Source organism: Cydia pomonella, chromosome 8 (genome assembly GCF_033807575.1).
Source record: "Cydia pomonella isolate Wapato2018A chromosome 8, ilCydPomo1, whole genome shotgun sequence".
Taxonomy (NCBI): Eukaryota; Metazoa; Arthropoda; class Insecta; order Lepidoptera; family Tortricidae; genus Cydia; species Cydia pomonella.
In genome coordinates, this window is record NC_084710.1 from 49,524 (window position 1) to 73,968 (window position 24,445).

General features: G+C 40.5%; 1 protein-coding gene across 1 annotated transcript in view; it reads left to right on the forward strand.

The window, feature by feature from the left end:
* LOC133520345 (proteoglycan Cow) overlaps positions 1-21,289 on the forward strand; it is a 32,398-nt gene extending 11,109 nt beyond the window's left edge. The window contains exons 5-11 of the mRNA XM_061854718.1: positions 244-379; positions 523-672; positions 988-1,198; positions 1,310-1,408; positions 4,688-4,886; positions 9,055-9,149; positions 19,417-21,289. Of these exons, the coding sequence (XP_061710702.1) occupies positions 244-379; positions 523-672; positions 988-1,198; positions 1,310-1,408; positions 4,688-4,886; positions 9,055-9,149; positions 19,417-19,622 (1,096 nt within the window). The 3' untranslated portion in view covers positions 19,623-21,289. The remainder of the gene's footprint in view (positions 1-243; positions 380-522; positions 673-987; positions 1,199-1,309; positions 1,409-4,687; positions 4,887-9,054; positions 9,150-19,416) is intronic.
* The last annotated feature ends 3,156 nt before the right edge of the window (positions 21,290-24,445 follow it).

Consider the following 24,445-nt stretch of genomic DNA (forward strand, 5'->3'; position numbering starts at 1 on the left):
AATGTGGACTACGTTTGTATGGAGTAAACGCCGTCCACTTTCATCTCAAGTGCTTCTCGAGATATTCAGCGATGTGACAAACCACGAGTCGAAGCAATGTTTTGACGTGAATCGTTAGTTAATTTAATATAAAATAATAGATTTGACGATATTACACTATTGTTATATATCACGATAAAATGTTTTTGGTGGAATTTTTCCTGTCTGTACTGGCGAGGTCACTGCTATCGCCGAATGTTGCAGAGATGTGGTGGTGAACGCCGACTCCGAAGCGGCCCGCGAGGACGACGTGTTCTACGAGTCAACCGCACCCGCAGGCGGCAGCGGGAGCGGCGGTGACCAGCGCTGCGTCGGCTGCGGCTCCGTGCCACGGGCACAGGTACTACTAGCGAGAAATAAGCGAGTCAGGTGCTCAATATGATCTGCACACGGTTTGAAAGTGAAGTGGTAATTTCGAAAATTCCTTCCGCTTAGCTATGCCTGATATCCTGATGCATTCGGATAACCTACCTTTGTGTGCAGTTTCTATGCGGCTCCGACAACCGAACATACTCGTCGCTCTGCCGGCTCGACTTGCACAACTGCGTGCGCCGGCCCGCGCCGCCCGTGGCGCTCGCGTGCCGCGGCTTCTGCCCCTGCCGCCGCCGCGCGCAGGACTCCTCTGACCGCGACGTGAGTAATTGAGTGTGGTACACCATTTACGACAATGCGTTAATCGTGAAAGTTATCAGACCCCCTAAATTTAGAATTTCTGCCTAGCAGTTATGCGTCCGCACCTGAATGCTTGCTCGCTGGACCAACGTGCCCGAAATACGCAATATTGGATCAGCACTGATAATCAAAATTCAATTTTAAATTTAAAACTGTCCAAGGTCGTTTATTGGGTGGCAACTGTAACTCGAGGGGTTCACTTTGCATTGAATTAAATTTGTTTTTTTTTATTCCTAATAGCCAAGGTTTGCCATTCACGTGATTTGTTATACCCAGGAGTGGCATCATCGCGGCCGCCGCCGCGGCCGGCGGCCGGGCGCGCGCGACGGCGCCGGGCCGGCGGGGCGGCGCCGCGAGCGCCCCGCGCCGCCCGCCGCGCCGCCCGTAGCGCCCGAGGGCTGCGCGCCCGACAAGATGGCCGACCGGCTGCTCGACTGGTTCTCCGTGCTGATGGACGAGGCAGGGGAATCGCCGCCCGACCGACATGGTACGTATTTATTTAAACGGGTAGGTTTTTGCGTTCAACTTACCTATTGGTCGTAGGACTTGCTTGTTGTTGTTCGAACAACTAATAACTAAAACGTTATACTTTGTGCAGGGTTCCCTCACGACTGCAAACCGGAGACGCGCTGGATGTTCGCGCACCTCGACACCGACGGCGATGGCATGTTGTCGTCCACCGAACTGTATGCACTTAGTGAGTATCACATTCAGTTCATTTGAGTGACGATGTTCAGATTCATCATCATCTCAGCCATAAGACGTCCACTGCTGAACATAGGCCTCCCCTTTCGACCTCCACATGTACCGGTTGAAAGCGACCTACATCCTGCAGCGTCTTCCGGCGACCTTAATAAGGTCGTCTGTCCATCTTGCGGGTGGACATCCTACGCTGCGCTTGCTAGTCCGTGGTCTCCACTCGAGCACTTTTCGACCCCATCGGCCGTTGCCCCATTGCCACTTCAGCTTGCTAATCCGGTGGGCTATGTCGGTGACTTTAGTTCGTCTACGGATCTCCTCATTTATGATTCGATCACGTAGAGAAACTCCGAGCATAGCCCTCTCCATAGCTCGTTGAGCGACTTTGAGTTTTGAGATGAGGCCGATAGTGAAAGACCACGTTTCGGAGCCGTAAGTCATTTTTTTTTAATTTATTGAGAAACAAACAGTCTTAAAATAAACATATGAGCAACTTAGCTAATAGCTATGGATTGATTTCGTTATAGACCTATAGTTTCCTAATTTTAAATTATTCGATGTACAATTGAAAAAATAATAATAGTGTAAACTTATAGCGTACATAACAAAAGCGTAAAGTAAATGTATATAAAAAAATATATATATATACCTATGTAGAGAACTGAGAAAATACTTATGAAAATACTTAAATCACAGGTACCTATTTATTATCAGGTTGCTGCAACTTTTCACCGTTATTTTAGAAAAGAATATACTGCTCTTTTAAAGAGGCCTAATGAATTGCAAAACAAATCTGCGTCCATACATTTTTCATTGTACTGCCTACATGCGCGCCCAATATATGAATGCTGTGCGTATTTCGTTCTGCTGTTAGAGATGCTAAATAATGCCTTACTGCGACAACTACGTTCATTTCTACGGGGGACACGGAAACCAATTTTATGTAATAAGTCGGGGGCATCTACAATATTATTAATAATTTTGAATAAAAATACTAAATCTGTACAGGATCGTCTAAGTGAAAGTGGCTGGATATTATGATGTGTAGCCGAGGAAGCGTAATTTACATAGTTACGACCCGCTCGAAATTCCAGTGCTTTAATGAACTTTTTCTGGAGTCTTTCAATTCGAGTCTTATGGACATTAAAGAAAGGATTCCAAACCACAGAAGCAAATTCCAATCTGCTGCGAACGTAACTATTATAAAGAAGTTTATAAGTGAGAGGTCTTCGAAAAGGTTTTGCCACGCGAAGAACGAAACCCAGTTGTTTATATGCCTTGTTTAAAATATGATCTATATGAGGGTTAAACGTTAGTTTTGCATCCATTAACACCCCTAGGTCACGTATATTGTGCTGTCGTGTTGGAGTACTGCCACACAGCCGGTAACTGAATGCAATGGGATCCCTTTTCCGCGTGAAAGTAATAACTGAACATTTGTCACTATTTAAAAACAGATTATTTTCCACACAATAATTTTCAAACCTAGTTAAATCATCCTGCAACAGAGCACAGTCGACGTCAGTTTTAATGACTCGAAATAATATAGGGCCCGATTAGAAGAATGATTAAGAGATGCTTAAGATCTTAGAAAGAGATTGAAAAGATCGATGACTAAACGATATGTTAAAAATTGACGTTTATTTCGATTCTGCTGTGATCTAAATAAGATCTATCTACGATATTTCTAACGTCAAAGTGACATCGGTTACCCGAATCGTGCTGCTTCTGTCAATTATACGACATACAAACGATATCTATTTGAGAACTTATCTAAACCAGAACTTATCGTTATCTTATCTTTTCTGTATTTCATTCTTCGAATAGAGCCGTTAGTATCATCGGCGTATAAAAGAGCTTTTGAATTTGTTAGACACTCCATGATATCATTTATGTATAAAATAAATAATAACGGACCCAAATGGGACCCTTGAGGGACACCTGAAGTAGTTATTTTAAAAGCCGATGAGAAACCTCCGAGTACAACACTTTGGGACCTATTTTCTATATAAGATTTTACCCATCGAAAAACATCACCGTGGATGCCAAGGTTCCAAAGTTTCACCAAAAGCGTATTGTAAGAAATTTTATCAAACGCTTTGGCGAAGTCTGTGTAAACTGCGTCCACTTGATACTTATTATCCATTGCAACTAGTATGACTTCACTAAAGGACAAAAGATTACTCTCCACACTTCGGCCCTTGTAGAACCCGTGCTGACTCGGATTGATATGACGCCGGACAGCGTATGTTAATTGATCAGTAACAATTTTCTCCAATATTTTACTAAATTGGCATAACTTGGAGATAGGCCTATATTTTTCGATGTCCTGACTTATCGAACCTTTGGGTATAGGTGTGATCCACGCCGTTTTCCAGATTTGCGGGACTTTCCCTTCCTTGATAGACTGCTGAAATATTTTAGTGACGGGAACAACCAAAGTATCAGCACATTTACTAATTAGTAAAGGATGTATACGATCAGGTCCAGCGCCCTTATTTATATCAACAGATTTCAGATATTTGAGGACAATTTCATTTGTCAACATGATACCACTAAAGTTTAAAACTGGCTTTGGCGGAGGTTCCAGAGAGTTAATGTCCAGAGGTGGCAAAGTGGACTGTTCAAAGACTGATTGGAAGTGATCACTGAACATATTACAAATACTTTCCCCGTCGGATGCTGAAACCCCTCTGTAATTCATTGTTTGTGGTATACCATTATTGGACATTGAAGAATTAATAAATTACCAAAAATATTTATTATTCATCACATTGATTAAAAGACTTTTGTCTTGAGGCACTGAGGTATGTTGGACGAAAAGACATTAGGTACGTAGTTTCCCGAACGCTGCCCAACCGAGTCATCAGATCGATGGTCGATGTTCACATTACCGAGCCGAGATTACCTATCTATCTTATTGGGGAAAATTTGGTAACTGAACTGTCTACAACTTGGAACAAGTTAAAAAGTATATACGATACCTACGCCTTTACAAATCGAGGACTAGGTAATGTACCTCTTATCTTATGTAGAGTGCTCTTGTCTCATTTTGTGACACCTTCAAGTTTTTTAGGCCGAGCAGATGTCTGGGTGGCTTGCTCCATCACAAGATGGAGCAGTAAGTGCTCCAACCTAAGTATCTATGTCGCTGTACTTCGTATAGAAAAGTATATATACTCGTACACGACGAGAATCAATCCCCTGTCTCGGGCCTCTCGGAGCGCCTCTTCGCTTCGAGTGTGCAGACACTATACATATAGACGCATGTTTGCAGGACACGACTCGCGCGAGCGCTGCCTGCGGCCGTTCCTGTCGGGCTGCGGCGCGGGCGCCGGGCTGGTGCCGCGCGCCGGCTGGTGCGGCTGTCTGCGCCGCGCCGCGCGCCCCTGCCTCGCCCTGGCCAGGGCACATGCCGCCCGAGCGGCGGGCGGATACGTGCCCGCCTGCGACGCGGCCGGCTACTACCGGCCCAGGTAACATACTGTATACACTGTCGGGCTGCGGCGCGGGCGCCGGGCTGGTGCCGCGCGCCGGCTGGTGCGGCTGTCTGCGCCGCGCCGCGCGCCCCTGCCTCGCCCTGGCCAGGGCACATGCCGCCCGAGCGGCGGGCGGATACGTGCCCGCCTGCGACGCGGCCGGCTACTACCGGCCCAGGTAACATACTGTATACACTGTCGGGCTGCGGCGCGGGCGCCGGGCTGGTGCCGCGCGCCGGCTGGTGCGGCTGTCTGCGCCGCGCCGCGCGCCCCTGCCTCGCCCTGGCCAGGGCACATGCCGCCCGAGCGGCGGGCGGATACGTGCCCGCCTGCGACGCGGCCGGCTACTACCGGCCCAGGTAACATACTGTATACACTGTCGGGCTGCGGCGCGGGCGCCGGGCTGGTGCCGCGCGCCGGCTGGTGCGGCTGTCTGCGCCGCGCCGCGCGCCCCTGCCTCGCCCTGGCCAGGGCACATGCCGCCCGAGCGGCGGGCGGATACGTGCCCGCCTGCGACGCGGCCGGCTACTACCGGCCCAGGTAACATACTGTATACACTGTCGGGCTGCGGCGCGGGCGCCGGGCTGGTGCCGCGCGCCGGCTGGTGCGGCTGTCTGCGCCGCGCCGCGCGCCCCTGCCTCGCCCTGGCCAGGGCACATGCCGCCCGAGCGGCGGGCGGATACGTGCCCGCCTGCGACGCGGCCGGCTACTACCGGCCCAGGTAACATACTGTATACAATACACTGTCGGGCTGCGGCGCGGGCGCCGGGCTGGTGCCGCGCGCCGGCTGGTGCGGCTGTCTGCGCCGCGCCGCGCGCCCCTGCCTCGCCCTGGCCAGGGCACATGCCGCCCGAGCGGCGGGCGGATACGTGCCCGCCTGCGACGCGGCCGGCTACTACCGGCCCAGGTAACATACTGTACACATCTGAGCTGTAGGTACACCTCGGACCTCGCGAACCCCATGCCTTCCTATATACTTAAGTTAAGGTCGGCAACGCGCATGTAATTCCTCTGGGGTTCCAGGCGTTCATAGGCTACGGAGACTGCTTAACATCAGGCGGGCCGTATACTTGTTTTCCACCGGCGTAGTATATATATATATATATATATATATATATATATATATATATATATATATATATATATATATATACTAGGGTGTTTCATCTTTGTATGGTGAAAAAAATTTTTAAATATTTTTTCAGACTTTGCTTTCCCCTTGGATTTCACTTACTTAAAAAGTTTAAATACCAAATTTCAAGAAGATTGGGACACATTTAGGGGTTGCACACAACGATCAGTAAGTGTGAAATTGACTAAAACGCCCGAACGCATGTAAACATACTTTATTGGGCATGTATTCATAAAAATACGAAGTGCTTACTCAAATTTGGAGTTGTACATGAACCTCATTTATACCTGTTGAATAATCGTAAGCTCCGATATAAATACTAAGATGTAACATAACTAGAGACCTCATCTTTTGTACGCTTGGGTACGCCTTTCCTGTGGTGTTCGGCGACTCTAAGCAAGAATTGTTTCTGTTCTTCGTTTTTGACTGAATCGTTAAATTTTTTTATCAGAGCAATGCCACGTTCTGCAGTATCATTTACTACTTTAAGCTCATCAACAAAACCTTTAAGTGTACTGCCGCAATATTCGGTTTCGGCCTGGACGCCAAACAATGAAAAGAAAGTTCTTGTTTTATTGGTAACAAAGTCACTGAGAGATTTGTCCTCAAGTTTAATTTTACCGTCAAGTCGTTTCAGTTCTTTCTTCTTTGCAGGATTATTTAAATTCGCAAACATCTTTTGTTTTTCATCTACAGAGATACGTTCATCCAAAAACGCTAATCCAATGTTCATTTCCGATAAATACCAAAGATGTCGCTTAGCCGCAGCAATGGCACTTTTTTGCACAACTTTATCTGGGTAAGAGGTCAAAAGCTGTATCATGTCCAAATCATTCTTAGGGGCCCACCGGCTAATCATTGCTTCGTGCCAGAATCTGATGTATATTAAGCTCACAAAGTGTCCTATCCGTTTCATACCGTTGAGTTCTTTTTTAGTCACACCAGGGCTTTTAAGCATTTGATCGGTAAACAGAACTATTTTCAGTGCATAAATTGCCCTAGCCATCCACCTTGCCTGATGAAGAGCCCCTGGTGCCCTAAATTTAAAATCACTTTGAGACCAACCTCCGAGGTATAATAGGGAGAGCTGTAATAGTTCTTTATAATCTTCTCTTGGATATTTTCCGTCATTTAAGACTTTCTGGAGATAGTGTATCATTTCCAGGCGTTGGACTCCCAAAAAACTTTGGTTACTCGTACAATCGCCTTCGTCTATCATCGTCGTATACGTTTTTTTATCAAGTCCATCCCAAAGGTTTTGAAACTTACGGAAAATTTGAATATCAGGTCCACTCGACGGTACAGGGTAGCATGCATCAAAAACTCCTTTCAATATTAGTTCATGGGTGTGATGACGGCAGGCTAACCATAACAAACTCTTATTGAATTCTTTTTCGATTCGGATACATGCACCTTGAATGATCCCTGTATTCGATGCTGTAGTGTCGAAACTTATACCAATTATGTGCCGACGCAGATTAAATCGGTCTACCTCTTGAACAACTACCTCAGCCATTAGCTCACCAGTACCTCGTTGAGCAACAGGAACGCCAAGCAGATGCTCAAAATTTTTGCCTGTCACAATTACAGCTACTCTATCTTCCAGACTCTTACCAGAGGAAACAGAGGGTAATAGTTTACTGTCCCAGTGCAATACTAATGGTGGAAGATTTTCAAATAAAGTCGATTCGATTTCCTGAGCCATTTGGCGCCGGTTGATTGCTCGAGCTCGGTGAACGGAAGAGGCTGATATAGAAATCTGTGACACGTCATGACCAAGGCTTTTAGCGGTTGCAATGAACGATGTACTAGCTTGTCGATTTGAGAGTTTCTCACGATCCCAGGTAGCTGTAAGTGTCTGATCAAGAGGCCTGATTTTATGAACAGATCGTGATTTTTTTTGAGCCGGCACGGTAAGTTCGTCATCTTCGTCGCTTGAAGAAGATGGGGAAGAATGAGCTTCTAGCGTAACTACTGTATTGTTTTCTGAAATATTTTGATAGTGTTTTTTCTTAAACGCATCAAAGTTGTTTCTTTTATTTGCTATTCTCGTCATTTTTGAGCAAAACAACTTGTCGACACCACTCATTGACGAACTCATTCGATCTTCTCTCTGTATCATAAGGAAGTCTTTATCACTTTGTAAAACGTCACTTCTTGTAAGCACATCCTGACACGCGATATCAAACAGATCTTCCAGATCACCTTTCCAGACTTGCCGTTTCATATTTGCCGTTTCTAAGGTCCTAGATTTTTCTTTAGCTAAAGTTTGATATTCTTTGTACAGTTTTTTTATTCCAACTCGGATATTTTCCTCACACTTAACAGGAATATTAGCTTTCCGCCATACCTCCTTTAGCTTTATACTTGTAGATTTTGCAGCATCCGAAAGCGTTTCTTTCATTTCTTTGTGGTGATAAATAAACACTAATAACACTTGTTCCCTGGAGGGGAGCCGAGCTCCTAAGAATTCACCACAAGGTACTTTTTCAAGCAACCAGATTCCGCGTCTACTACTCATTTTTCCGTAAAATACCAACAAAAACTAAATAGAATACATCACTATTAGCACTTTTGTGTACCTATTATCCGCATTAAAATACCGTAAGTAGTCTAATGACACTTACGAACTATTTATTAGCCTTCCTACCCTCCACAGTGAAAAAATAGGTGTTTGAAAAAAACACGTATCAAAGTGTGCAACCTTTAAATATTAACCGATTTTCACGAAATTTAAAATATAAATCTTTTATGTAAATGAGATCGAGAAACCAAGCAAAGTCAAAGGAAAATTGAAAATTTGGAAAAATGAAACACCCTAATATATACAAATCCGAAAATTATTCGAAATTACTATCTAAACGCGTATTTAAGTTGCCTGTTCCGAGGGTTAACACTGCTGGTAGAGACGTTTTGGAGACGTCCTCTGCTCTTCGATTTACAATCGCAATTTTTTACAATGCATTTTCGATAGATAGGTCTGGATAGAAAAGAAATCGATTTACATAATAAAAAATTGTTCATGTATTCCAGGCAGTGCCACGCCGCGCTGGGCGTGTGCTGGTGCGTGGACGCGCACGGGCAGGAGCTGCCCGGCTCACGAGGCAAGGGCGCGCCCACGTGTCCCGGTCAGTACACTGTTCCTGTGCTTTCTGATGCGTACAATGATTTGGAGCAGACTGCTCTTATTTCCACCAAAACATCTATTAACCCTTTGCCTGCCAAGGCGTGTCTTGACGCGCGCGGCTACAGCCCAACATCAAACTTCTTGCACACACACAAGGTTCAGAAGACGCGCCGCGCACGATAGGAGTGGCATTCAAAGGGTTAATAACCACAAAACCTCTCGACCGAAAATACTTTCGAGTAGGCGTTCTCCTCGCCTGAGCGCGCCGAGTCACGTCTACACCTACGTCTTATTAAGAATATTAAGAACCGCGCTCAAATCGGTGCATGTTTTAAAATAAAGATAGCCACCGACGGAATAAATATGTAAGAAGAATGTAAGTATACACCGTTTTGAACGAAATATATTACCCTACTTGTTGACTTTGATTCGCCTTTTTATATCCCAAAAACTACAGTGCACTGGTCAAGTGAACCATAATATTGTCTTATGCTGACAACACAGCTGTTATTTTCAGCGGACAATCATGGTAAGGGTCGTAGCTGAACTCGGAATGGCACACATCTCAAGGTGGTTACGGATGAACCTACTAACATTAAATGGCTAACTTTTCTACTGTAACTGTCCAACTATTGAAAAAGTCTCAGAAACTAAGTATTGAGGTGTACGGTCACGTCTAAAAATATCGATACGCAAAAAGTGCCAAAAATATATATATATATATACACAATTTCCCATATTAAGGTAGAGTATACATATGTATTTTTGGCACGTTTTTCGTATCGATATTTTTAGACGTGACTGTACACCGTGTCCAATAAGTTCGAATACAGTTATGATCCTTAATAAAATAAATTTACGCGTAGTTTATGTTATGAAAATTATATTAAATGAAAGCCACATTTATATACAATATTTACAACAAATGTTTTGGAATAACTCCACCTTTAACTTTTTTTACAAGTTTCAAACGTTTCTCAAAAGAGTCACAAGCGGCACGCACCGCATCCATCGGCATATCGTCCCATATTTGCATGATAACCTTTTTAAAATGGCTCAGGTTTGCGACTTTATAATTATTTAGTTTCGAGAGCATGTATGACCATACGAAATAATCTAGTACGTTTAAATCTGGAGAACTTGGTGGCCATTCAGTTTTCGGCAAAAAATCGGTCAAATTAGCCTTGCACCAAGCTTGAACAGCGTTTGCCGTATGCGACGGAGCTCCGTCTTGTTGGAAAACATAATAATCGTCTGCAAACATATTTTTTAAATTTGGGGCAACATTTTTCTCCAAAACCTCCGATTTATAGTATGCCGCATTGATTTTGACGCCTTTATCAATAAAAACTAGAGGCAGTTTGCCCCTCTTACAAAGAGCACCCCAAACCATCACTGATGGTGAGCTCTGGAACCTAGGCACATTCTTTTCATACTCTGGAATGTCTTCTATCCGTGCTGCCCACAACCGGTCGTTCTGGGCGTTATGAGGCTGCTCTAACATAAAGAGTTTCTCGTCTGAGAAAACAAATTCGTCACCTGCGTGCCAAGAAAGTATGGTGCTACATCTTTCTACTCTCTTTTTCTTGGTTGCATCTGAAATGCCATGTACTTTTCGTTTTTATAAGCATGACATCCAAGATCTTTTTTCAATATATTATGTACAGATCCCCTGGAAATTTTCAGATCAGCAGCTAATTTTCTAATAGATCGGTGTTTTTTCCGCCGAATTCGCTCTCTTATAGCCTTTACCACTTTTTCAGTTCTAGCTGAGCGGGGCCGACCGGATCTTTTCCTGTCCTCTGTAGAAGAGATCTCTTTATACCTTTTTATAGTAGTATAAACCAGATTCCGTTTAATTCCATGCGGTTGTAACGCCTTGAATATAGCACATGGCCTGTCGCCTTTAAGGAATTTTCTAATAATTTCTTCACGAACGTACTTCATCGTGTATTCAAGCCAAACTAAAAATAGGGGAAACTGGGGAGGGTTGATCACCCCTTTTGATTTTAGACTAATTTTTTTAAACTATTAGCAGTATTGAAAAGCTTTATAGACCATACGATTCAGAATTTATCTATTTATGAATACTTTGAATTAGAACAGAATTGTGCAACAATTTAGACCATTATTTAAAGAAATGCCATAATGTAGACTTTTACCATGTGTCCCCTGTATAAGGGAGACATGTTTACCCCAGGTTGGGAGCCTTGATCCTGGGGGATCAAGTCTCCCAGGTTCTGGGGACACATGGTAAACAGATTATTACCGTGTCTCCCCATTCCAGATTCTCACAGATTATATAGCCCGAATCGGAACTAGCAATGCATCTAGAATTAGGTAAACACACAACGAACATATATATACTGTATCTTCCATACTTAGCAGTTATATTTCCGCCAATAAGATGTCTTGATGCGAAAGGGATCAAGTCTCCCATGCTTGGGGACAATGGGGACACATGGTTAATAGATTTTAAGTGACAATGCCATACTTTGAGGGTTGATTTCACGTTAATTTATTGAGTTGATCAACAGGAATTTAATCTATTAAGAAATCAAACACATAATGATCCATATCTTTCAATTTTTAAGAAGAAACTAGTTATATTTTCGAAAAAAGAACACCAAACTGGTAATCAATTTTACAGTACATATGTTGCTACTTTTCCCCCATAGTGCGTAAATTAGCACATTATGTAACTATGTCGAAAATTTAAAGGGTTATATGTACTGTAAAACGTTGTAGGATACATGTGCGAATAGGTAATTCGTAACTCGTGTAAAATTTCCTATTTTTCGCACTTGTATCGTAAATAACTATTGCGCCATCAAAAAATCAAAAAGAAGTAGCAAACATAAAATTTGTCTGTAGAATAATAATTAAAAAAGTTTAATTGTTTATAAACAAATTGCTCTTATTTATCATTACCACATTTGGAGACTCAAGTAACAAGCTAACTATAATCTCAGAAGTTTTAACAGTCTTGAAATACCTAATTTGCGAAATTAAACATCTAAGTAATAATCAACAACAATAGCTAATACTTAGCTATATTATATTAATCAGTCTTCATCAAAAATAAGTTACTATTTGGCTTTAAATACTTTAATGGTAATGCCAGCTAATACTTCTGATACAGCATTTTCAAATCTTTCCTTATCTATCAGTATTCTTTGTTTTTAACCTTCTCTGGTCGTATATTTTCGACGCATGATTTCCTAAAACAATAAAAAATTACAGCATTATGAAACGTTTTGTTCATTACTAAGTAGACTTGATCCCGGGATCATGTCTCCCCCAAAGAAAAAGTCGAAGTCTCCCCATACATACTCAGGTTATAAAACATGGCGTGATCAAAACTTACGTTCGCGTATTTCAATGAAATCAAAGTTAATTAACACTTCAATAAACAACAAATAGAATAATCATACTCACTAAGAGCTTTTCTATCACATTTTACTTAATAAATCCAGTTAAAACTTACCGAAAATTAAATACAGCACGCAGCAAATTTTTCATAGTCCGCCACTTGCAAACCACTGACTTGTTCCAAACGGCGCCATGACAGAACGTGAAGTTAGGAACGAATTAATGAGTGTTACTAGCGTAAAAAACTGTATGACGTCTGGTTAAACTTGAAATGAAGATTACCAAGTGTCCCCTAGGGATCGACCCTCCCCACCTTCCCCTACGTGACTCATGAAATTATAGTACTATGTTTATGTCAATATACTTTTTAAATTAAAATAAGAATTTTATATCCAGCGATCCGTATGTCTATACAGCAAGTGCTAAAAGTTTGTATTCGAACTTATTGGACACGGTGTACAGTGTACAACTAGATAATCATTTAAATTGGCGTTCTCACTTTGACCAAGTAATCGGTAGAGTCAGATAACAGCTCTGGATCTCTAAGTCGTTAAGGCACATTGCACCAGGTAAAACAAATCTTATAAAGTCTTGCCACATCCTAAATAAAATCTATAGGGGACGACGGGGGAAATACGGACGCCGGTTAAATACGGACATACCAATATCTACTAAATCCCTTCCCCCCGCGCACTCCCGATGCAATCACGTGTTAATTTCCGCCATCTTTAGTGTCGCGCTAACATTCACGACGCACGGCTGCGTACGGTTTTCAAGGTAAGTCAAATCATTTTTTTTCGTGGATTTACGTCTAATTTCGGGTGTATACTAATTTAAGTGACAGAACTGTATAGTAAGTGTTGGTAAATAGTGATATTTTGTATGTGTTCCCTCGCTAATGGGGTATGAATTGCAAATGTTTGACTCGATGACACGTTTTGGTAACCTAAAAAAAAAAACTAAATAAAGCACAGAATAAAGAAGAGTAAAAAAAAACTGTTAACGATAAGCAAAAGAAACCGAAAAAAATGACAGAAAGACGCTCAAAAGGAGTCAGAAATCTACAGAATTTTGAAACTGAACAAGAAAATGACGAATATTTTTGTATTTAATATCAAAAAAAGTACAGCGACCCACCAAGCGAAGACTCGATTATGTGTTCAAAATGTAAGAAGTGGGTTCCTGAGACCTGCACTGCTGGAAATTCATCCAAAGGATGAATAGGAGTCTGTAAATACTCCATAATGTCTGTAATTAACCCAGCTACCGTCCGTGTTTACCCAAAAGATTTTGTTTTTGATTAAAAATATATAATTGTTTATTGATCTCGTATAATAATTAATGTTGATTTTGTAGGTGTATAACCAGAGTTTAATAATTAATAAAGTCAGACTGGTTATTGCTAAGAGTATAGTAGTGGTGTATGATTTACTTTCAGCGTCCGTAATTCTCCCATCCTCCCCTATCTCCGTGGTGCAATCTTTTTATTTATTTATTATTAAACACAGCAACTATTTTTACAGGCAGAGATCCTAATGTAATAGTGCCTAAAATGAAATGTTCCTTATTACTACTTAACTAAATTATTTCAATTTGAATTTCAATATATTACACAATAATTTCAATATATATTAAATTACCCAATAGTCAAACATCTCTATTTACATATACTATACATATGTCAATTATTACCTTATAACCCAATTTCATTAATTTACATTACACATACACAACACATATTTATTTATTGTTCGGAGAACCAATAGCTATAAATTGCACAATAGTTATATACATAAATAACAAAGAGCCAATTATAGGTTCCCACCGGTAGAAACAGGTTAACAGATAATTGGTGGTTAGCACTAGATTTTTTTTTGACATACAAACATGTTTTTGATAATTGCCACATAGGACAATAAAAAGCGGCCAAGTGCGAGTCGGACTCGCCCAAGAAGGGTTCCGTACCATTTATGACGTATTAAAAAAACTACTTACTAGATCTCGTTCAAACCAATTTTCGGTGGAAGTTTGCATGGTAATGTATATCATATATTTTTTTTTGATTTTTCATTCTGTTAATTTAGAAGTTACAGGGGGGGGGGGGGGGAGGACACATTTTTTCACTTTGGAAGTGTCTCTCGCGCAAACTATTCAGTTTAAAAAAAAATGATATTAGGAACCTAAATATCATTTTTGAAGACCTATTCATTGATACCCCACACGTATGGGTTTGATGAAAAAAAATTACTTTTTATTTTTTGACGTATTAAAAAAAAACTACTTACTAGATCTCGTTCAAACTGATTTTCGGTGGAAGTTTGCATGGTAATGTATATCATATATATTTTTTAGATTTTTCATTCTGTTATTTTAGAAGTTACGGGGGGGGGGGGGGGGGACACATTTTACCACTTTGGAAGTGTCTCTCGCGCAAACTATTCAGTTTAAAAAAAAATTATATTAGAAACATCAATATCATTTTTAAAGACCTATCCATAGATACCCCACACGTATGGGTTTGATGAAAAAATATTTTTTGAGTTTCAGTTCTAAGTATGGGGAACCCCCAAAATTTATTGTTTTTTTTTCTATTTTGGTGTAAAAATCCTAATGCGGTTCATAGAATACATCTACTTACTAAGTTTAAACAGTATAGCTCTTATAGTTTCGGAAAAAAGTGGCGGTGACATAATCGGAATCGGACAGACAGACGGACATGACGAATCTATAAGAGTTCCGTTTTTTGCCATTTGGCTACGGAACCCTAAAAAGGTCTGTCTTGGCGGCGACGAGATTCAGTACGTGCAAGGCACGGCTGAGAGATGCCTTACGGAGCAGGTTTGTCCTGCTGGTTGGCTCTGCCAGCAGCTTGGGTTGCCGCCGCTGCTCGGTGTACCTGTCAGGCACGCATAGCTTCATCTTTTGCAAAATGTCTGGATTGCAAACACTACCACGGAGAATCCGAAGCAAGTAACCCGCAAGACGCAAGCGCCAGATTCCTACGGGTTTCTAATTTGTCGTACCCGACCTTGCCAATCACAAATAGTGTAGGGTACATCAGCGGATAGAAAGGATACACTTCATACAGTTTCCAGTATAAGTACCTGGTAAACTTTTTTTGTATCCTTTCTATCATGATGTTGTATTTGGCCTCATGAGGAGCCCATATTGCTGCGTTGCATTCTAATTGGCTTCTTACCAGGGCATTGTAAAACGCCGACACGGTTTTCACGTCCGAGAAGCCCACTGCTCGGCGCAGCACAAAACTCAGAATTGAGAACGCCTTTTGTACACAGACTGACAATATGGTCTCTGAAACACAAGCTGCTATTTATGTGTACTCCCGTCTCTCACGGAGTCCACTCTTTTTAGCTGAGCTCCTGCTACTTGGTACCTGTGGTTGAAAGGTGTTTTGGATCGGCTGAATGTAATGGTAACGCATTTATCCACATTAAATTGTAGTTTGTTTTCTGGCTCCACTCCACTACTCTGTCTATATCTCGCTGGAGGCGCTCACAGTCTCCGTCATTCTTTATAGCCAAGAGCAACTTGAGGTCATCCGCGAATAACAAACATTTAGCCTCACTGACCACTTCCAGTAGATCATTAATTATCAAAATAATAAACTCCAGCTGTCCCGAGTTACTGCCCTGACTTACTCCGGTACTGGTAAAATACGGCTGTGACTGGCAATCTGCGTTGTCTACGTATTGTTGCCGGTCCCTCATGTAGTCAGCGAAGAACTGTAGCAACTTGGGAGTGCAGCCCATCGCCGCCATCTTTGACAACAAAAGGTCATTATCTACCATATCGAATGCTTTCCTGAAGTCAAAGTACGCGGTGTCAACCTGCACCCCGGCGTCAACTTGAGGTATCACGTATGACATGGCGTTTAGTAGATTGCTCGAGGTGCTTCGCGCCTTCCGAAACCCGTGCTGTGCTGAAGTACACCCGTGAAGACAGCTGGGCCGACACCTGGTCTCGGATACTGCGTTGTACTGCCGACTCAAACACCTTAGCTGGCTTGGAAAGTATCCCAACTAGCAAAAACACGCTTAGAATAGTCTCAAGACTACAATTTTTTCGCTCTTATATTGATCTTATAGCATCGTATAAGCCCGGATTTGGGCACAAATTATAAGCGTATTTATTTTAATATCGTTCTAATATCAGTCTAATTGAATGCTGCTTGCATTTACAGTAATCTTTCCAAAACTTATTTAAGCTACCTTAGGCTAATATCGCTTTTACGTAAGTATCTTGTAAGCCTACATAGGCTTATATTGGTCCAACGTTAGAATCTTATGAGCCTTAATAAGCTTATTTAGATTTTTTGTAAGGTCACACAGAGAGTTGAAACATTCTATTTGTGAAGTATAAGTGTACGAGTGAAATTAAATGCAGCAGCGTGACATAAATATGTTAGTGTAAGTATTTATCTAACTGTTTATGAATTATGTTTCAATATAATAACGTGCTCGTTATCATCGTGTGTGTTTATGTTTTACGGTATGTAATCACGTGGGAAAATATTATTTACTGTAAAGTAGACCCTGTTTTCCACTTCAAACTTCATGCGCCTGATCAAATATGGTATTTGTATCCGTTTATAATTATTTTATTTCTTTATTTGTACTGATAGTCAGCCATAGCTGTAGGTGTATTATTAAAGCGCACTATTAGACTATTATAAGATTATTTACACTAAATTCTGCATTCAGAATACAAATGATATGGCCATGTTGAATTAATTAGGGTTCCTTGGTTTACTTACTAAAACCCTAAATACATTTGTGTATCCTTACTAGATCACTTGACACATACTAATAAACTAAATGTTTTTTTTATTTAAGTGACAAGATTGGTGATGCAAAATGGTTGTATTTATGGATATAGACCATTACTTGATGAAAAAAGACTTCCGCATGTTAAAACATTTAACATGGCCTTGGGAAGAAACACAATATACAAGTCTTGTTATTAAGCTACTATGCCAATACATTCCAGGAGACAACTCATTAATTTGCACAATCTCTTTGTTTGTGTTAAGCAGTGTCCTTGCGTCCTTTGGTAGAACATTATTTAGTCTTCTGTTTAAAATAATCAGCAATCCATTTACTGCTGCATGAGGGATATTAAATTTTAACGCCCATTTTTGTAATTCACTTTTTAAGGCAAAATCTTTCTCATAATCTGTTTTGTCATCGGTCGAAGATTCTTTTTCACTAAAATCATTAATTTCACATACTGAAACTTTGTCCTCAACCTCTACATATTTCATGCAAGCAGAACCTACAGAACCCTCACTAATATTTTCACCAACACTACGTTGTCTTGGCAGGAGCTGTATATGTATTTGATTTACTTATGATTTTTTTGTACTTCTGAATTTTCCGCCGATAACCATCACTTCTCGAACGTTTTTTCCAGTTGTCGTAATCCATACCTATTTAAAATTACACTCTTACTTTAAATTACAAAAAAAAAAAAATTAAATATCATACTTACAAGTGTTCCCAAAATCGATTTAAGATCAAACGATCTTATATTGATCTTGTCTTTTGTGATATAAGTATATTTATCCTATATCACTCTAATATCTTACTAAAGTGCTGCTGTTGATCTTATTATGCTTGTTTATAGCTTTAAATAAGATCAGAAAAGTACGTACTAACAGTGTTCTTATGCTATGTTGATATTAGTCTTACATTCTTACAATAGCATTTAGAAAGTCTAATATAAAATCAAATGAACTTAGAGAATGGGGATATAAAACTAGGTACTCTCAAGTTCAATGAGACTTCGTAAATGTTATTGTAGGACCAAGAGGCTTATAATAGTATTATACTATGTTGATATTAGTCTTACATTCTTACAATAGCATATATAAAGTCTAATATAAAATCAAATGAACTTAGAGAAAGGGGATATAAGACCAGGCACTCTCAAGTTCAATAAGACTTCGTAAATGTTATTGTAGGACCAAGAGGCTTATAATAGTATTATACTATGTTGATATTAGTCTTACATTCTTACAATAGCATTTATAAAGTCTAATATAAAATCAAATGTACTTAGAGAAAGGGGATATAAGACCAGGCACTCTCAAGTTCAATGAGACTTCGTAAATGTTCTTGTAAGAGCAAGAGGTTTATAACAGTATTATAAAATGCTCTTATATACATATATAAGACTAGGTAATAAGACTGACCTTACTAAAGCCGGTACTAGCTTGTCTAAGACTAATATAAGAGTGATGATATGTTCCAAAACAATAATAAGAGCTCTATAAGCTCATCAGTCTTATAAAGTGCGCAACCTGAGACTCTTTTGCTAGTTGGGAAGCCACTTAAATCCGACCCTGCCTTCTCTTTAGGTATAGGGATCACCCGCGTGACCTTCCAACGCTGCGGAAAGTATGATCTCTCTAGGCATACGTTAAAGATGTGAAGGAACGGTTCTTCCAAAACTCTGCCGCTATCCTTCAGAATGAATGTGGGAATGCCGTCCGGCCCCGCCGAGCGCTTGGGTTCTCAGTCTGTCTTATTGTACTGCATATAAGTAGGTCTGGGTAGGTGCAGCAAAATGTCGCTTCATCTATCTTGAAAGGGCTAAATAGGCACTCATAAAAGTCATGTATGTATGTTCTTCAAAAAAAATTAAATATTGTACCTACTAAATACCATATTTTTTTCAATTATTTGTAGAAAAAGGTGACACCCTCTAGGGTACCTTTTAGGGTAGGGCCTCTAGGCCCTAGCATTGTTTTGCTTACCGGGCGGCTCCATCGCCGGTATCACAAAAATGCATATTATTAAAAAATATATAATTTTGTATTTTTTTTAGAACCTACTTACGACGATAAATAAAACCTTTTACGACTTTCATTCTTTCAGGCGAAAAGCTGTCAGCGAACGCTATCAGCTTGAGCAACGAGACGGGCGAAGACGCGCAAGAAGCGCAAGAGCGAGCACGCGAGCCCGCCGAGCGCGGAAACCCCGCCGAGCGCGGCGACCTCACCGAGCACGACGCGCGCGGCGCGCCCGCCGACGACGAGGACGCGCTCGCCGCCGGCAGCGGCGACGCCGAGCTGCGCTTCTGAGCACCACGAGCGGTGCTCTTGCATAAACGCGACCCCACCGTTGTTTCTTTCAATCTGAGGATACAATTATATAATAAGGAGCCAACAGATGAGCGACGTCGCCATCGGATGTATCGAAGTACTTAAAAGAACGATGATAAGGGTGTAGAAGTAGGTTACCTAGATGTCATATTCAGATATTATCGAACAACTTAGTGAACAGCATTTATAGTGTGCACGGACACGATTTGATGGCGACGGTACAGTTTATACTGGGAATACAAAATACAGTTTTAACAATGTACTAAAGTTGTAAAAAATCTACATGTAAGTAATTGTATACGTCCTTTTCATTCGTTCGGTCTAAAATTGTTTACCTAAATAGGTAGGTGATAATCAAGTGAAAATTTTCAATCTTTGTTTGGAAATATGGGCACAGTTTGTGATGAGTGAGCCTGATGCCTTTGAGACATGTAAGTAGTACAATCGGCAGCAAAAGTACACGAGCAAATCTTCAGTTCACGAGTCACGAGTCACAAACAACATTCAGAAAAGATTATACCTACTTACTCATGATAGTCATGATACAGTACAATATAAGTAAACTATCTTTGAAATGCTAAATATATTTTTAACGAATGTCATCTCAATTTACTATTTATACTTACCTACTAGAACTTCTTAACTATCTATGTAGAATGTTAAGCATTAGTTTAGTTTAGACCCCCATTTCGCCGCATGCTACCTGACAAAGCGGACCATGAGTATCCTCAGCAGATAGGTTAGTTTATGTTAACAGTAAACACTAGATATTCTAATTAGGTTCAGATTCAGATTAGTCAAGCATATAATTTCAGTTGAATGAATGACCTTGCAAACTAAAATATTTGTAGGCCTAAAGTCTAAGGCCGCGGACTGGACGCAAGCGGCGTTCGACAAATCAAGGCCATTCATACATTGCGCTCGACTAAATGTATGCTGATGTGATTTGCTTGCGTCCAGTCCGCAGCCTAAAGGATGACTCACGCCAGACCGGCCCGTGCCCGGGCCGTTCTTTACGACGGCTGACCGGTGATCACGTGTTGCTTTCCTTAGAAAACGAACCGCCGGAAGCTCCGGCCCGGCCTAGCGTGAGTCACCCTTAAAGGGACATGCATGTGGCCTAAGCCGTTTGCTCTTTTGAAATATTTACCGTCCAAAGAACAAACAACATGATGAAAGAATCAATATATTAGCAAAAGGTTGATACTTAACCACTCTCCAGATATAGATTGTTACGTTTTATTTCATTTAGTTGAAGTATTTCTCGTGTTTTCATCTAGGAGTCTTTCATAGAATAGTGTCAAACTTTGTATTAATGGGCTGTTTCAAGCCATGTAGCAGGCTATGTACTTAATAAAATATATTTATAGGATATGTTAATGTTGAACCATTAAATGTTTTGGAGTGTGACGTTCCAGACTAGAGGGTCTGTGTAATAATAAACATGTAATAGGTAATAATAATAAAGATAGTGTAAGCTTATGAATGTTTGATATTACTATAGTGGAGCCCCGCTCCGAGGCCAGGACGAGAAGGGTCTCGTAACAAGTCACATTAGGTAGACAATTATTTGCACTTTTTTAAATCTCACTGTATGTAATGTAACAAAATAAATAAAATTTAGCCTGTACGGGACTTAATAACAATATACTTGTTTGCTTTCCTCTCTCTATTTCCCCATACCAAACCATGATCTGCAGAACCTTTAAGTTTTACTTCAATTCATAACTCATAACTCATAACATCTTTATTGCTCATATATTACATTGAATACAGACCCTGTAAGGGCACAGCAATTTATTCTTATACTATAAGTACTTATACTTAAAACTAATATTATTAATTACATTACATTGCACAGCTATGTAGGTAAAAATAAAAATAAACCTAAAAAAAAAAAGATAATTATGCAGCATAATAAGTATTTAAGTATAATTTCAACTTGAATAGTGGACCATTTATTGTGCTAAGTGACAAAAGATAACGTCGCGTCGTACTTGTAGCAGTTGTAGCTCATGAAATACAGCATTTCGTGAACAAAATACATATATACTGGCAGGATTGGTCCTTAGAACCCAAGGATTGATTTAAGAACTGGAGCCACGAAGATTTTTGATGTAAATTTTTAGGGGGGCTGTCAACTTGATCTTGATATCTATACTTGGTATAAATCGGGGATACCAAATTAAAGGTCTGACGACCGGTTTGGCCTAGTGGGTAGTGACCCTGCCTATGAAGCTGATGGTCCCGGGTTCAAATCCTGGTAAGGGCATTTATTCGTGTGATGAGCATGGATATTTGTTCCTGAGTCATGGATGTTTTCTATGTATTTAAGTATTTATAAATATTTATATATATATCGTTGTCTAAGTACCCTCAACACAAGCCTTAATGAGCTTACTGTGGGACTTAGTCAATTTGTGTAATAATGTCCTATAATATTTATTTATTTATTTATTGATTTATTTATATTTACACTATTACAAAGTGAATACATATAAAATATAACAATATATATATATATATATAGATATTTCTCGTCTTAACACTTAATCTGCTGAACTAATTTGGTTTAGAGATAGTTTGAGCCCCGGGGAACAAAACAGCATAGTTTTTATCCCAAAAATCATTCCTTAACACATTTGGTGCCAGTGACCAAATGTGTTAAGGACATTTTGTTGCCGATGGTTGGGTTCTCTGTTCATAGGCACTGTTTTATATACACCGTGTTTTTTTTTTTTTCCGTTAATTTCAAGGGTGCACTCCTGTGCTTAAATTAAGTAACTTTCTCAAGGACACCGATATTCTAATTAGGTAACTCCATTTCGGAGATAATCAATAATTTATAAGGCCTTTACGAGCGTGTACATTTGCCTTAGGGCCTGTTTACCAGCGAACGAAAAAAATCAATGTAATGTGCTGTGTAATGCACGGGAGTACCGCCGCAAGGCAAAACTGCTGACGCGGTGTATTCCTCGCAGCCGGTCCAGCCCGTAAACAAATCCGTTCATTTAACGTCAACGAAGACGTTTGGGTTAAATGTTTTGAAAATCGTAAACCATATTGGACAAGAGGTAAAATAATTAGCAAAATCGGTCGTAGAATGTACCTCGTTTACGTAATAGAGCAAAACATAAATTGTAGACGCCATGTTGACCAAATATTGCGATATACGAACAATAACAAAAGCTATAATGATGTAGGTCACACCTTAGATTCAGCAGTAACATCCTCTGGTACCTTGTCAGATGTGATGTCGGATTCTATCACCTCGCCTGCAGTCTCACAAGACCAATCGACGGATTTAAACAATGATTTAGTGAGTAATCCAGCTACTTTTCGCTCGGAGTTGGGGAATGAACCCGTTCATGAGGAGAGGTGAGAGGATGCCAAAGCAGAGGGGGAGGACATGGGGACTGCGCGACGGTTAGTACTTAATGATTCACCAGAAACTAGTAACGAAGATTAGGTTATCCCTTCGACCGATAACTCGTCACCCGATCCCCGACGTAGTCATCAATTGTGACCAAGACCTAAGTTGATTAATTATAAGGTTTAAAATAAGTTTGTTATATTATAATAGTGCTTATTTCTTACTCTCAGGTTTCCTTAATTAAAACGGGAGGAGATGATATGTAGGTATGCATGTGACGTCCGCGCGCCCGTGTATCCTGGCCTGCGCGCCAGTCATAAAACTAATAAACAAGCTTCCATCGTACGCACTTGTTTCATTGCTAAGTACATACATATTAGTTTAAGGGTGTGAAAAGGGAGGTGGAAGTTTATATGGGTAATCAATAACTACTGAACCAATTAAGATGAAATCTATGTATACATTTTTGTCTTGGTTGAAAATTATAATAAAATAAATAAAAAAATAAAAATGCCATTTATTTCTGGTAAACTACTTATCTAACACATTACTTATTTAAAAAAAGTTTTTTAAACCTAGGTTACACCAGAACCCTCATTGGAGGTGTAGGCCCCTTCCAGCTGCATTTAAACAATTAGCAATATTAAATTTAACCTCATATGTCGCAGATGCTGAAATAAATCTGCATTTGATTATCATAAGTTTGTGCTTGGTTATTTAGAATTTAGATCATAAAGAAATACTAGTCACCTGCCTGCTTAGCATGACTTGCATTGTCACTCATGACTCCATATATCTAGCGAGACTCAAGAATTGAGTTGTGTGCAGTGGGTTAGCTAGAGGGGGGTGTCAGGGCGGCCTGTGACAACCGTGAACATCAGTAGTGCCACCTATAAAAATTCGTTAAACTGTGGCAGATTGCACAACCACCATTAAGGAATCTGAGAATCGAATCGATGCTGTCCTTACCCGTGTCATAGAACGCACGCAGAGGCAACACCTGCTAGGGTGTAAGGACTATTGAAAATTCATGGAATCTAAAATGAAAGCGATGGAGTAAAGAGGTATAGAATATTAGACAACATCATTACTATTACTTCTGTTATGTATTTTACAATTTTAAATTGAATTTTAGGGTGACATCCACAATTTCCGCACCGGGTGCCCCCCATGCTAGCTACGCCACTGTTTGCGTGCGAGCACAGTCTGCAATCCTGTACAGTGACTACTGGTAACTCTCAACAAATCTGAGATAACTATGTGGCTCACCTCTACTTGAGAAATTTCAGCTGAAAGAAAACTTCTTCCATAATAGTAGGGCAAAACGTAGCAGTGTCTTATACACGGGGTTCGATATTGTAATACTGCGCATTGAGCAGTCTTCAAGTTCAAGGTACTTACATAAGGTCTGTAAATGAAACACAAGGAC